A 12,945-nucleotide genomic window follows, 5' to 3' on the forward strand; every position below is an offset into this window, starting at 1 on the left:
GTGGATCTGGGAAAGCTATGCCACAGCAGCCCACATATATACTCTAAGCAGCAGCCACAGTCAATTCAATTCAATTCAATTCAAAGGGCTTTATTGGCACGAGAAAACATACGTTTACATTGCCACAGTCACACACTGACTATATTGTGCTTATATGTTATTTTAAAAGTCTATTTAAATAATGCTATTTGCCCCAATGTGACTGCAAAAAACATTGTTATTTGTTTCAAAAAGCTTTACACCCTGACATATAATAGCTGTTTACAAAATGCTGTATCCGCTCCAACTGTATATACTTTACCCATTTTCAACTGTCTTTAATTATATTTTGACACTTGTTTTCACAATGTAAACAAACAGTATGTTTTCTCATGCCAATGAAGCTTGACCATACAGTATCTTGTTTTTCCAGCAGATGGCACTCAAAAGCAAGAAACTAAATGAAGAGAGTGACTAATTTATTTGATTTATTGTATCACCCTAATATGTGGCCACGATAATCTGATAGAGATAGAAGCCACTTTATAACACCTTAAAATAAGAACCAATTGAGTAACATCAAATACTAAAGTATTACTACTACAAATCGTAGTAGTAATACTTTATTATTTATGCCTTGTTGTAGGCATATGGTATTATTTCATGTGATGTTTATTTCTATTAATTTGGCCAAGAAAACCCTGCACATGCTGAACAATTTGGAATCCTCAATTCAGATAAACCTGCGTTAAAATGCAAAATCACTGACCACTTTAATGGTTGTGTATTTAAAAAAATGCAACATCATTTATTTTTAAATAAAATAGAGTCTCAAATACAATAAAATCCCAAAAGACACGTGTTGCTTTCCAAATATTTATGGAATTCCAGGAGTGTTGAGAGATCTTGCAATATTACATCAGATTCATATGTACAATAAATCAACCATGCAGAAAAGAAATTCAGCACCAATTCAAATTCAAGAGTCTTATTTAAAATATGGCAGCTTTAAAGGGACATTTCACCCTTTAAAAAAAAATGTTAATGACGTTTAGAAGATTTAGAACACTTTCCTGGGGTCTTTGTGTGCAATATGTGGTTTTAGATATTTTAGATTTTAGCAGTGTACATACATACAACATACGCAATTGAGACCAAGGAAGCTGAACGCGGAAGTGTTGGCTGCATATAGCCCATTGCGCATGTTTCTTTCCTTCCAGGGAGCAACATGGAGTCCACCGTACGGTCTTCGCTTCCTATCCTCTTTTAATAGTCCTTGGACTACATGTTGTCTCAGTAAGGCTGTGTCTACACTTAAGATTCCATGCGTGGACAAAAGAGGCTGTCTTTTGCGTAATTTCCGGCTGGTGGATGGAAAAGAAGCTCCACCCACGCGGCAGATTCCCGGAAAAGCTTGCTCCAGCGGCATTCTGCCGCATGGGTGGAGCTTCATTTCCATCCACCAGCTGTCTAAAAACCCGGAAATGACGCAAAAGACAGCTTCCTTTGGCCGCACATGGAAGTTCAAGTGTGCCCAGGCACACAAGGAGAGGCAGTGCACCAAAGCATTATGGGAATTGTAGTCCAGGAAGGAAGTGAGCCCAGTGTCGATGACATCAGAGACACTGGGCTCACTGCTAAAATCTAAAATATCTAAAACCACATAAAGACCCCCACGAAAGTGTTCTAAATCTTCTAAACGTCATTAACACATTATTTTGCAAAAAGGGTGACGTTTCCCTTTAATGAAAATGAAACCCATAAAGAGGTACTGTAGCACCGAATACAATATTCAACGCATTTTGATAAATAGACAACAGAACAGTTCTCAAGAAATGTACAATTAAAAGAACACAATCAAGCACACTTTCAATAAATACAGGTTGACCATGAAGAAATACAAGAACGGTTAGTCATTTAGTCGACGACTCAAATTGGCCACTGCCCGAGCCCTCAGAGTTGGACGTGGCCGCACAGCAAGGAGCACACTGCTCGATCAGGGGCAATAGCTTCCCCTGCTGGTGAAGCTGCTTTGTGTCTGAGCCACCCCCGATGCAGTTGCCATTGATGAAGACTCTTGGCACCTGCAGTGAACCAGGGACACGTCACATTATCACATTCATGTGGTTTTGATTGATTGATGTATGTATATGTATGTATTAACAGTTTGCTGAATTACAGTACATTTCAAGGACAACTCAATACAAAAACTGTTAACTGTGAGTGGACGACGCCATAAAACATTACACTTGTTTACAAGAGGGTCCACTGTTTTCAATTCATCATAACATTTAGAGACGTACAAATATACACTTATATATGGCCAAAAACAGGAAATCATCATAACGGAGGTAAGAAGGGGGAAAAAAACATATACAGTGAGGGGAAAAGGGGTGGTGGAGGGATTCAGATTTTATGGGGGATAGTTTCGAATTGCAGCCGTCCGTAGGTGCCCTTTGAGAGCGGTTTCATATGTCATGACTCCTTCAAAACCGGTAACATGTCATTGGTCCGACCTCCCGTTAGTCAGACCACCACTAACACTATCCCAAACCCTAAACCCTAACCCTGACCTCACAGGAAGCCACGGGTGATTATTTTTAACACGCATTAACTACAACTTGCTGCTTTTGAGATTGTCTTGACCAAAAATGGTCTGTCTCAGTCAGACCAGATACAAAATATTTATAATAATTTCATTATTGTAGGCTACAAATTTCACCCACTCTTTTACTTTGTAAATCTGTGATGTGCTGCAACAATCAGTTCTAATAATAGTAATAGTATAGTAAAACTTTAAATTACTTGTATAGTTTGGTAGATACATTAACCACTTGAACCCTAGCGACCCTCTTCTGGGCGTGTCAAATTAGGCAAACATTTGGCAAAAATGCACCAAAAACAATAGATTTACAAGATTAATGGTCACAACATTATTGCAATGAAAAGTTGCGAGCAAAGTTTGTAATAGATGAAAAATAGGAGCAGATCATATATGGGATGTTTTCAATTTCGTCTCTGTAACCGTTCCGATGGATTTTTGGTGTGGCATAATCAGAGTTGGGTGTAACGAGTAACGGAAAATCTCGTTACTGTAACGACACTACTTTGGTCGGTAGCGAGTAATATAACGACACTACTCCTCCAAAATTGATAATCACACTACAGTTACTGGTCGCTTTAGCGCTGCCGTTACTCGCTACTTGCGTCATGTGGGCCTGTGGCTGCTTTCAGCAGTGTTGCTTTGGAGAATAATGCACACAACGGAGATGAGTTGAACATGAACACTAATGGTGCGCTGGCAACGCAGTACGCAGTACGGACTAGAACATGTCAAACCGGTGTCAGATCAACAGCACAGCATTTTTCTTTACTGTCGTGGACTCGTAGGGTGGCCAGACGTCCGGTTTTAGACCCACCTGTCCTCCTCCCAACTCAACTTCTGGCCGGACACATCATTGTCCGTTTTTTTGTGATATAGCCTACAGTGCTTGTGTCATAACTGTCATTTACGTCGTCTCGGTATTAAAATCTCCACAGCACTTTTCCGCTGCACAGCAAGCTCCCAGTCTCCCACTGTCACAGAGACAGACAGTGTTGCCAACTCTCCAGTGACGGAAGTAGCTAGTGGCTCCTCGAAAAGTAGCTAAAAGTCGCCAGGGGTGGGATATGCGCGCGCGTAGCGCGCGCCGCCCCTAGCGACTTTTTTGCGTCCCTAGCGACTTTTAGGCGCCCCTAGCAACGAAAATATGTAGCCAGCCCAGAAAAACATTTGTCATTTATGTGCACTTAGTTTGTATCATCTCTTCATTTGATAACACATCGTTTAAACTCATTGTAATATAAAAAAAAACATACCTCAATTCAACTAATGTTTAGAACGCTATTTTGTTCTGATCCATACAGGAATTAGAAGGTTAATACTTTATGCATCCGAGTGTGTATTTTATTTTTACTAGCAGACTATAAACTGAGCTGCCAGTGCTTCCTCCTTTCTTGCTCTGTCGAGCTCGAGGGGCGCGTTCGGAAATACCGCACCGGAGCGCACTCGCCTAGGCAGAGCAAGAAAGGAGGAAGCACTGGTACAGACAGTCTGTGCAGTGTGCACATATAGGGCGCGTTCGGAAATGCGCACCGGGAATGTGGTCAGTTTGTTGAGTGTGGTGGGCGGTGACGTCACAGAGTGCGTTCAGTGTGCCTTATTTACGAACGACCAGTTACAACCAAACACACCTTCCTGGAGGGGGCGTGCACGTTTGTGATTGTTTTGATCCTACGCCTGCACTAAAACTCGAGTCTCTGCAGCCAACAAGAAACGCAGCACAAGTACAACTTCACAAGCAAGTAGCCTAGCCTACTGTAGAAGAGCAACATGGCAGAAGCGATGGCTACAGTTGTTTCTCTGTTGGCAAGTTCAGCCGTTGTTGTTGTTGCAATAGTGGACAGCGACGAGGATGACGGCGAAGTTGAGAATGTATAAAGTAGGCACTATAGCCTTGGGCTAATCACAGCGCTGCCCACTGACTGTGTGCGTTCTGTACCTAGGTACCTAGGTACAGAACGCCACCTGGGAGCGCTAGAGACACAGCTGTGATGTAAGCACACCATTCACACCGAGCAACCCTACCCTGAGGGTAGGGTTGCTCAGTGCGTGCACTCAGCACACCCGGTGCGCAGCGCACTGGATTTTCGAACGACAAGAGAGCACACCAGTGCGTTCAGGGCGCATTTCCGAACGCGCCCATAATAACCGAGCCGAGGAAGCCACTGAGCCTGCTGTGACCTGTGAGCCAGACCAGACGCGCCGACCACTTTTAGTTTTGCCAATTTAGCGGAGTTGAGGCTGAGAAAAAAAAAATAATGATTTTATCTCTGGCGCATATCTGGCGCCTGTCAACACGATTTGTCCCCAATTCACCAGGGGAAAAAAGCTAGATTTCTCGCCAGAAGCTTTTCACTAATTCAGTCGCTAGGGGGGTCTGGAAAGAAGCTAAATATGACGACAAATCCGCTAAGTTGGCAACACTGGAGACAGAGCAGGCGTTGGGGTGTTGCCATGTCCGCTTATTACAAGCGACTTTGGGCTTGTTTTATGATAGCCCAGTCAGGCTTCTTTTGGGCTTGTTTTCATAGACATGGCTGCTTGTTTCTCTTCTAAAACCTGGCAACACTGCCAATGGGAGGGTCTGTTTGTTTGTTGTAGAACGTGTGCTCTCACAATCACTAGTTAGTTAATGCAGAGATAAATAAACCAAATATGCTGAAATGAAAAACTACATTTAATGAGCAATGGAGCAGGGGACTCCACATCATAAAGAAAGGGATCCTAAAGCACTGTGAACATAATTATAGGCTACTGATTTATCTCAGTCTCATTATTTTATTTGAATATATATTTTTGGGAAAGTAATATAATATGTAATATTTGCCCGCTGGTTTTCAACCATTTTCATATCAAGGTCCAGTATGTATTCTGCATTTTAGCCATGGACCACCATTTGATGAGATTTGGCCTCACAGACCCCAAACTAAATATTATGTTGTTGTGTGGCAGTTCAGTGCAAATTATTTGACAATGCATATCAGGCGATTTTATGGAGTAACGCAAAAGTAATGTAACGAGTAATGTAACTAGTTACTTTCTCCAGGGAGTAATAAAGTAATGTAAGGCATTACTTTTTTCAAAAGTAATATGTAATATGTAGTGCCTTACTTTTATGAGTAACGGACCCCAACTCTGGGCATAATACCGTAGTTTATATTCACTTTTAGGTAATGGCCAACGGTGTTGTTTTTCATGTTGTTCACTCTTTGCCTTAAAGTATGTTCTCATATATCATTCTGAATATTAAAGAATCAAGACACCATGCTGTACAGGCCTGGAATTTGTTGGATTACAGTTTGAGTACAGATTGGATGGCACAAGCTTCTCCCTTGGAGATCCGCACACCGTTTTTAAAAGCTCCCAAAACTATTTATTGACAACAGAGTGGGAAACAATACGTTCTGCCTCAGGGGCCTTCGTCAGGTATACTCAAATAGTATAATTTTATTTTTTCTTACCACTGACCACTGTTTAATGTACTTCTCCCTATCATGTCAATAAACTTCTGTTAGAAATATGAAGTAACTCCAATTCCTCAACAGTGGGTTACATAACTTTTAACATGAACTTTAGCCTAATTGTTCTGGCTTGGGGCCAATATTCTGCAAGAAATAGCAAATCATTGAAAGAGTGGTGCAGAGTGTGATAGTTTATTGTCTCCAGTGTCTCCACCAGGCCGAAGGCATGGGCAGAGAGCATGTTTTACACTCTGTGTGTGTGTGTGTCCGCATGTGTGTGTCCGTCCGTCCGTCCGTCTGTCTGTGTACAGCTAATCTCCGGCACCCGGTCGATGCCAAATTTTGCTCACACACTCCCTGGATGCCAACGATGAACTTCCAGATTCTGTCCAAAAATCCCGCAAATCATTACACACTCTCTCTATAGTCATGTGTTCAAGCCGGATCTGTCCGATATTTCATATTCCATCCTAATTGGCTAACATTGGCTTTCAAAGTTTGCAGGCCCGTTTTGAACAAAAAGCCTCAATCATGAACGCAGCGTGCAATTTACGTGAAACCTTTCACATACTTTCCTACTAGGCTGAAGAATATATCCCACCCTTTTCACATTGGCCTGTTATAGTGCCACCAACAGGTGGATTTTTCCAAAACATATTTTTGGAACAAGATGCCTCAAATCATCCAATTGCCATCCAAGGCGTAAGAAGAAATGGCACCCTTTTCACATTGACCTATTATAGCACCACTAGGAGGCCACAACCTGACCTGCCCTGGTGGAGACCTGTGACCACTGACCAGAGGGGCACTTTATCTAGTTGTACATAAAGACATTTACCGTAGATGTATTTAGCACTGGTGGAATGCCCACAGTTCAGAATGCATGGCTCATGGCTGAGAAGCCGTAATTTCACAGTTAACGCTGCACCTAAAAAAACATAAAAAAAAAGAATAGTGCTAGTGATGGGTTATGGTTTTTAATTGAATCAATGGTCTTCACACCATTCACAAACGGTTGACCTGGTGTTGGGTGCTACGTCGGTCAGTCAGGTACTAAAGTCAGCTGTTCCCCGGTGGCGTTTTATGAATCGAAGGAGAGGGGGTGAACGGGGGATGTCAAACTTTGCTGACCGCTTTACGAACGCAAACGTAAAGACAACACCATGCTGTTACCTGAATACTATTTGCACTTTGTCATTATGATGCCACTAAATGAACTGTTTTAACAACCTTAGTAAAATGAACAAAAAGGTGAAGTGATTTCTTGGCAAGCAGCGCAGCTGGCTGGTAAACATTTCCCGGCTTTAGCCTCTCAATAAGTTTGTCAGTGAATATAGATAGAATATAGATCCTGAAATATGAAAAAAAGTAAATTACCGTTCTAGCACCAGTCATCTGAGCTAGAGCCTCTTGCATCCTCCTCCCATCGTTGTGTTCGTCCAGTTCAACCACTTTGTAAGTTGCACCAATTTCATTGAAAACATTCTTTGCCATTTTACAATAGGGGCACGTCGTCTTGGAGAATATTACAACACAGTTATGAGACACCACCTCCTGTAAGGTCAGAAGAAAATAAAAGATAAAAAGCAGACGCAGTAATAAATTAGAACACAAATCCATCTTATGCACTAGCCATGATTCATGACTCTCGTATTCATACGAGAGTCATGACGTAACTGCACCCTGTTTTTTGCGCTTGCTACATTTACAATCAAAACGTATAAACATTCGGAATTCAAATATAAAGTACTCACAATTTGTCCCACGGGTGTTAGTTAGTGGCTGCTCCAGCGATTAGAATTGCTGCATCCCGCGTTGTTTAATAAAAAGCATTTTTATCCGAGCTGTTATTTTGCCATTGGCTTTCAACTACGCGCCCCTATCGGTCGGGAGGAGGGTGGCACTCGGTGTGTTCGATATAGGTACGCTGACCGCCCTGCCAATACAGACTAATAGGCGAGTGCGCTCCCGGTGTGCAACTGTGGATTTCCCAAACGAACCCCGTTTGAAAAAAGTAGCCGGGGCGCTCGGATAAAAATGCTTTTTATTAAACAACACGGGATGCAGAAATTCTAATCGCTGGAGCAGCAACTAACTAACACCCGTGGGACAAATTGTGAGTACTTTATATTTGAATTCCGAATGTTTATATATACGTTTTGATTGTAAATGTAGCAAGCGCAAAAAACAGGGTGCAGTTACGTCATGACTGTCATGATAATCATCATGGCAGTCATGTTTCAGGGCTACTTATGCACATGCCCTAGCTAGCCTTGAAAATAATGATGCAAAAAGGAGCAATTAAGAGTCAACAAACATGCCTGTTGACACACACACACACACACACACACACACACACACACACACACACACACACACACACACACACACACACACACACACACACACACACACACACACACACTTTAATTTAATATCTCATCTCCGTACCTGAACATACTGTGTGCACGCTGAACTGGACAGACCAGATGATGTGAAATTTCCCATTCTAAACAACAAAAACAATAATTAGTATCTGACCTGCTGTTATAGCACCAGTGATAGCTTTCAGTGTTTTACATTCCCATTTAGCTCTCTCTCTCTCTACTTCATTTCAAAATCTTCAAACAATGACCTTATAAATGTGAAGACATCATAAGAAGAAACAAATCTGACGTCTGCGATCAGAGCACATAGAACTAAGCATTGGAAAATGCCAGGCCATCTAGTAGAAATCAACTCCATCATGCAATATCTTCGTCGTTGTGCTGTCTGACCTGCCGTTTACCTCACTACAACTCACTCACTCACACACAGGATTAACCTCAGTGTTAATCTAGGATTTGACAATCCAATTAATAATCTGCTCTTGATCAACACCAGTCTTGACATGCATTCTGTTGTGGGAGGAGTGGGAGCACTGGCAGCGTTGCACAGGCGCCAGTGGAAACCTTAATTACAGCACCGTGAACGAGCCACTGCCTTGGAGTATAAGGCCACTGCAGACAATGTTAGCACACAATTCGTGTTTTAATGTTAGTACGATCGTTGGCGACATGATTTAGTGGTGTGTTATTCTAAACGACTCGTGTAAACAGCTAAAGAGAGGTGGTTAATAACTTGTTTTTAAGCAGAAGCAGGAATGACCTTCGGCAACCGTTCCATGCCAGTCTAGTCAGACATCCTCCTGGAGTAATCATGGTCAAGAAGAAGGAGCAATAACAAGCGAATAAAAAAGAATGCCACAGCCGATCTAAAAGAAACATGCGGTTATGTTCCCTGCTGTCTGTCTCGACGTTTGACTGACTGCCCGTCAGTGAGTGCCCAGCGCGTTTTGCTCTGTTTACAAATTAACAGGCAACAGCACAATGCCTACCTTACGTGGATATATACCCCCGGAAGTAGTTTCTTTACTTACGCAAGCTCTCTGGGCGTGAGCACATGGAGAGAGAGTAAAGAACCACAAGAAGTGGGCTGTCCTTCAGCTCCGTTTGTAGCCTCATGTTTGAGAGAAGCCCCTGCAGCGAGGGATGCATGTCATATTAATTACCTTTAGCTCCGAGAGAGAAGAGGTTACGTAGGCCTACGGAGAATATATTCCTGCATCGGTAGAACGGGGGTCGAGCCGTCCAAAAAAACAGTGGCGAGAACCATTTTCGCAGTATCGTTTCCATAAAGTAAAGGTATCAGAACCGAGCTACAGATGATAAACTTGGGATAGGCACGTAACATTTTAAATCAGGCGTGAAACAACTGCTTAAATCAGGCTTAAATAAAAATGTAGTCCAGTGACACCACTTCAACCCCCGTCCGCATGCGCAGTACTGCTTCCGTAAGATTGGGGATAACCATTAAACCAGAGCCATTAGACAGAGTTACGACATTGAGGGGGCAGAAAACAGCCTGGCGGCTGGCCCCATGCTAGCTGTCCTTCAGTTACTTTGTGGGTCACGGTCACGGATACATTTGAATGGCTCTTTTTTGTTTATTTTTATTTTTTTCTTATGATTTCAAACATTACATTTTTTGAATAAAATAAATATTCCCACAAATAGCTATAGTTTTCATGAATTAATACCACATTAATTAGTAATTCCTTGACAAATGAAATAAAAAAATATATGCTCATTGAAGTACCGGTAATGAAAATAGCCTAAGTTGTAGATCTGCTATTTTCACTAAATTGGGTCCCAGCCTCCCAGGGAATTACATGTAGCCTATAATAATAATGAGAGAAAAAGTAGCGAGAGAAAGAGTGAGGGATGAGAGGGAGAAAAGACCCACGTCTGCACCAAACCGAAATGACCGCAGAATGGCGCTGTTTGTCATTTCATTTGCATAGGCCTAATAGTCCAAAATCAATAGACAGTGCCTATCTATTTTCTAATTCTCCTTATGTTTCAAATGTTGTTTGAAAGCCAAAGTCACGGTCCCATCCATAATTCACACGGATCACTCCGGATGCATAAGTAAAAACAGGTGAATAACAAAGAACTGACTGGGATGAGAAGGACATAATGTCAATCCATACCAGTTTTGCTCTGGTGCATTCTGATATGTGAACACATGGGGGCATAATAAGCATAAGCATGTCTGACTGGGCAACGTTTTTCATCAACTGAGTCTGTTTTATTATAACTGTCTATGACTCTGACTCGCCTATATGAGTATGTTTTACAGTCTAAGCATATATATTGAAATTTAATTTAATTTAGAGGATATGGTCCCTTGGGATGCATCATGTCGTTTTAGCATGAGTTAATCAGTGTGTTGGACTTTATTTAGATTTTTCTTCTGCCAATCTGAATAATGGATGCATTTTATCACAATGATCACAGAATAATGTTATTTCAGTTTACACCCCCCCCTATTACAATGGTGCCATTAGTTAATAAATTGTCCTTCTAAAACCTTTTGTTTTAATCATTGAAATTTAACCAATGCCATTTTTATTAGAGTTGCATGCTCTCCAGATGTCATATTTTAACAGGCAGAGTTAAATGCCATAGCTGTTTATCGTCACATGGAGTGTTGTTATTTAGCTGAATAAATTCACCGTATCTGTTAACATTTTCTAGGACACAACGTGATGAGTTTCATTGGTTTGTTTTCCCAATTTCTCCACCCAGACCCATATATTTCATTACATTTTCTCGACATAAGCCGCAGTTGCTTTAGGCTGTGTAGAAAAATCTCAGTTGTGGTCTGCATTGATCAAAGTATAGCTCTCGGTCAGGACTTGATCGAGTGCTGGGGAGATTCTGCTAAATGGGCAATTGGCAAAGTGCATAATCATTCATTTTTAGTCAGTTCATCAATAAACTAACACTAAAATCTATAGCACTTACCATGCGAATAAGTAAAGTGCGTGTCACTGTGATTTTTCACTCTGTAACTTTCAGTCACAACGTGAGCTGTGCTGTAGCCAGACTACTTATGCCTAATTTAGGCCTATATAGGTCAGGATATTCTGGCCCACAGTGGTTTCACGGGCCAAAAAGAACAGATCTGCAAGCTAACAAGGCATTATGTGATGAGTTGTTATTTTTGGCTATAGCCACACCATCATGAAATGAAGTTTAAATTGACCGTTAGCTTTTGCATGTGTTACCATTCTGCACCCTGAAGGCTCCTTCATTTGGCAGGTCAAAGCCAAGTCGACTAGCAAAGAGCAAACAGGATTAACTTTAGATGAGCATTAAGTGTGATCAATATCTCACAGTGTTGTTTCCACCGGCTCTGTTTCACATCAGGCGGTGTATCAAATTCAACGCTTCATAATTCATGAACACCTAAGATGGATCCAACCTATAATCATCCCATTTGGTGGGTTGGATGTGGATGAGTGCTTATTTTGCTGTCTCATTCGATCGCTGGTTGCTTATCTAAGTACTGACCTCAAAGGCACACAGTGGCCTCACAGTGCAAAACAACAGATACTATACATACGTAGAGCAATATATTTCTCAGGCAGCACAATTTATGGGGCCATCACTATTAATCATTACCACAGGCAGTAAGATTGCCTAATTCATCTAGAGTGCCCATAGAAATGTGATCCCCCCCTCCACCCCTTCAAGTGCTTATAGGAGTGAGTTGCAGACACATTTCACCCACGCCCGGGCTTGGTCCTGCAGCAGCATAGCAATAAGCTGTGTTGATTTAATATTGGGCTTGGTGCATGCATTTGCCTAGCAGTGCTAGCAGTGTAATCAGCCCACAAGACGCAGCAGGATCTTGTGAAAATTGTAAGCTGCCACCACTGCCCACCAGCCTCACTGCATCCAGTGGACAAGCATGCCTCACCACGGACTTATGGCAGATTCAGCACCATTCCTGATTGCACTCATGCCGCAGGTTGAACTGAACATGCCCGCCTGCCTACTGAGTCCTGCCTGGAAGGCTGGAAGGTTATTAAAATACATAAAGGTTAACTGCACATTGGGGTGTGTTCATGTTACCAGTGTAGGGTACGTACTTCACAAGATAGAGATTTCCAACCTCCTGCATGTCCTTTGGGTTTATCCTGTGAATTTCAATTGCTACAGCCTATGAATGGGGGGAAATAATCTGGCTTTTATTGCGATTATTATTGCTATATATTGCATTGTACACCCAACAGAAAAGCAACCACATTCACATTACAGTCTGTATAGTGGTAGTTCCAAGAATGTGCCATGATGGAAGAAGTATTAGTATCCATGCGTGCATGTATGCATGTGTGTGTGTGAGTCATGCGTGCATGTATGCATGTGTGTGTGTGTGTGTGTGTGTGTGTGTGTGTGTGTGTGTGTGTGTGTGTGTGTGAGCCAACCTCAGTTTATAGGGGCTGCCTCCTTTGATGCTACTGCACCCGCTTCGATAGTCACAATGGTCACTGAGCAGTGTGTGTTTCTGGGACAG

The 12,945-nt window shown here is 42.0% G+C and overlaps 1 protein-coding gene across 3 annotated transcripts; it reads right to left on the reverse strand.

Moving 5' to 3' along the window:
• Positions 1-841: 841 nt before the first annotated feature.
• glrx2 (glutaredoxin 2) lies at positions 842-12,584 on the reverse strand. Of its 3 annotated transcripts, XM_080769567.1 has the most exons (5): positions 12,521-12,584; positions 9,461-9,560; positions 8,494-8,551; positions 7,420-7,596; positions 842-2,063 (listed from the first exon to the last, which is right to left on the reverse strand). In XM_080769567.1, exons 3-5 carry the CDS (start codon positions 8,548-8,550, stop codon positions 1,893-1,895), a joined length of 405 nt encoding a protein of 134 aa, XP_080625693.1. In that variant the 5' UTR covers position 8,551; positions 9,461-9,560; positions 12,521-12,584; the 3' UTR covers positions 842-1,892. The 3 variants fall into 3 exon arrangements, with proteins under 3 accessions (XP_080625693.1, XP_080625694.1, XP_080625692.1); XM_080769568.1 differs by lacking the exons at positions 9,461-9,560; positions 12,521-12,584 and adding an exon at positions 9,593-9,830; XM_080769566.1 differs by lacking the exons at positions 9,461-9,560; positions 12,521-12,584 and adding an exon at positions 9,419-9,436.
• Positions 12,585-12,945: the final 361 nt, after the last annotated feature.

The sequence above is a fragment of the Protomyctophum bolini genome (assembly GCF_963924005.1).
Source record: "Protomyctophum bolini genome assembly, chromosome: 8".
In the NCBI taxonomy this organism is placed as follows: Eukaryota; Metazoa; Chordata; class Actinopteri; order Myctophiformes; family Myctophidae; genus Protomyctophum; species Protomyctophum bolini.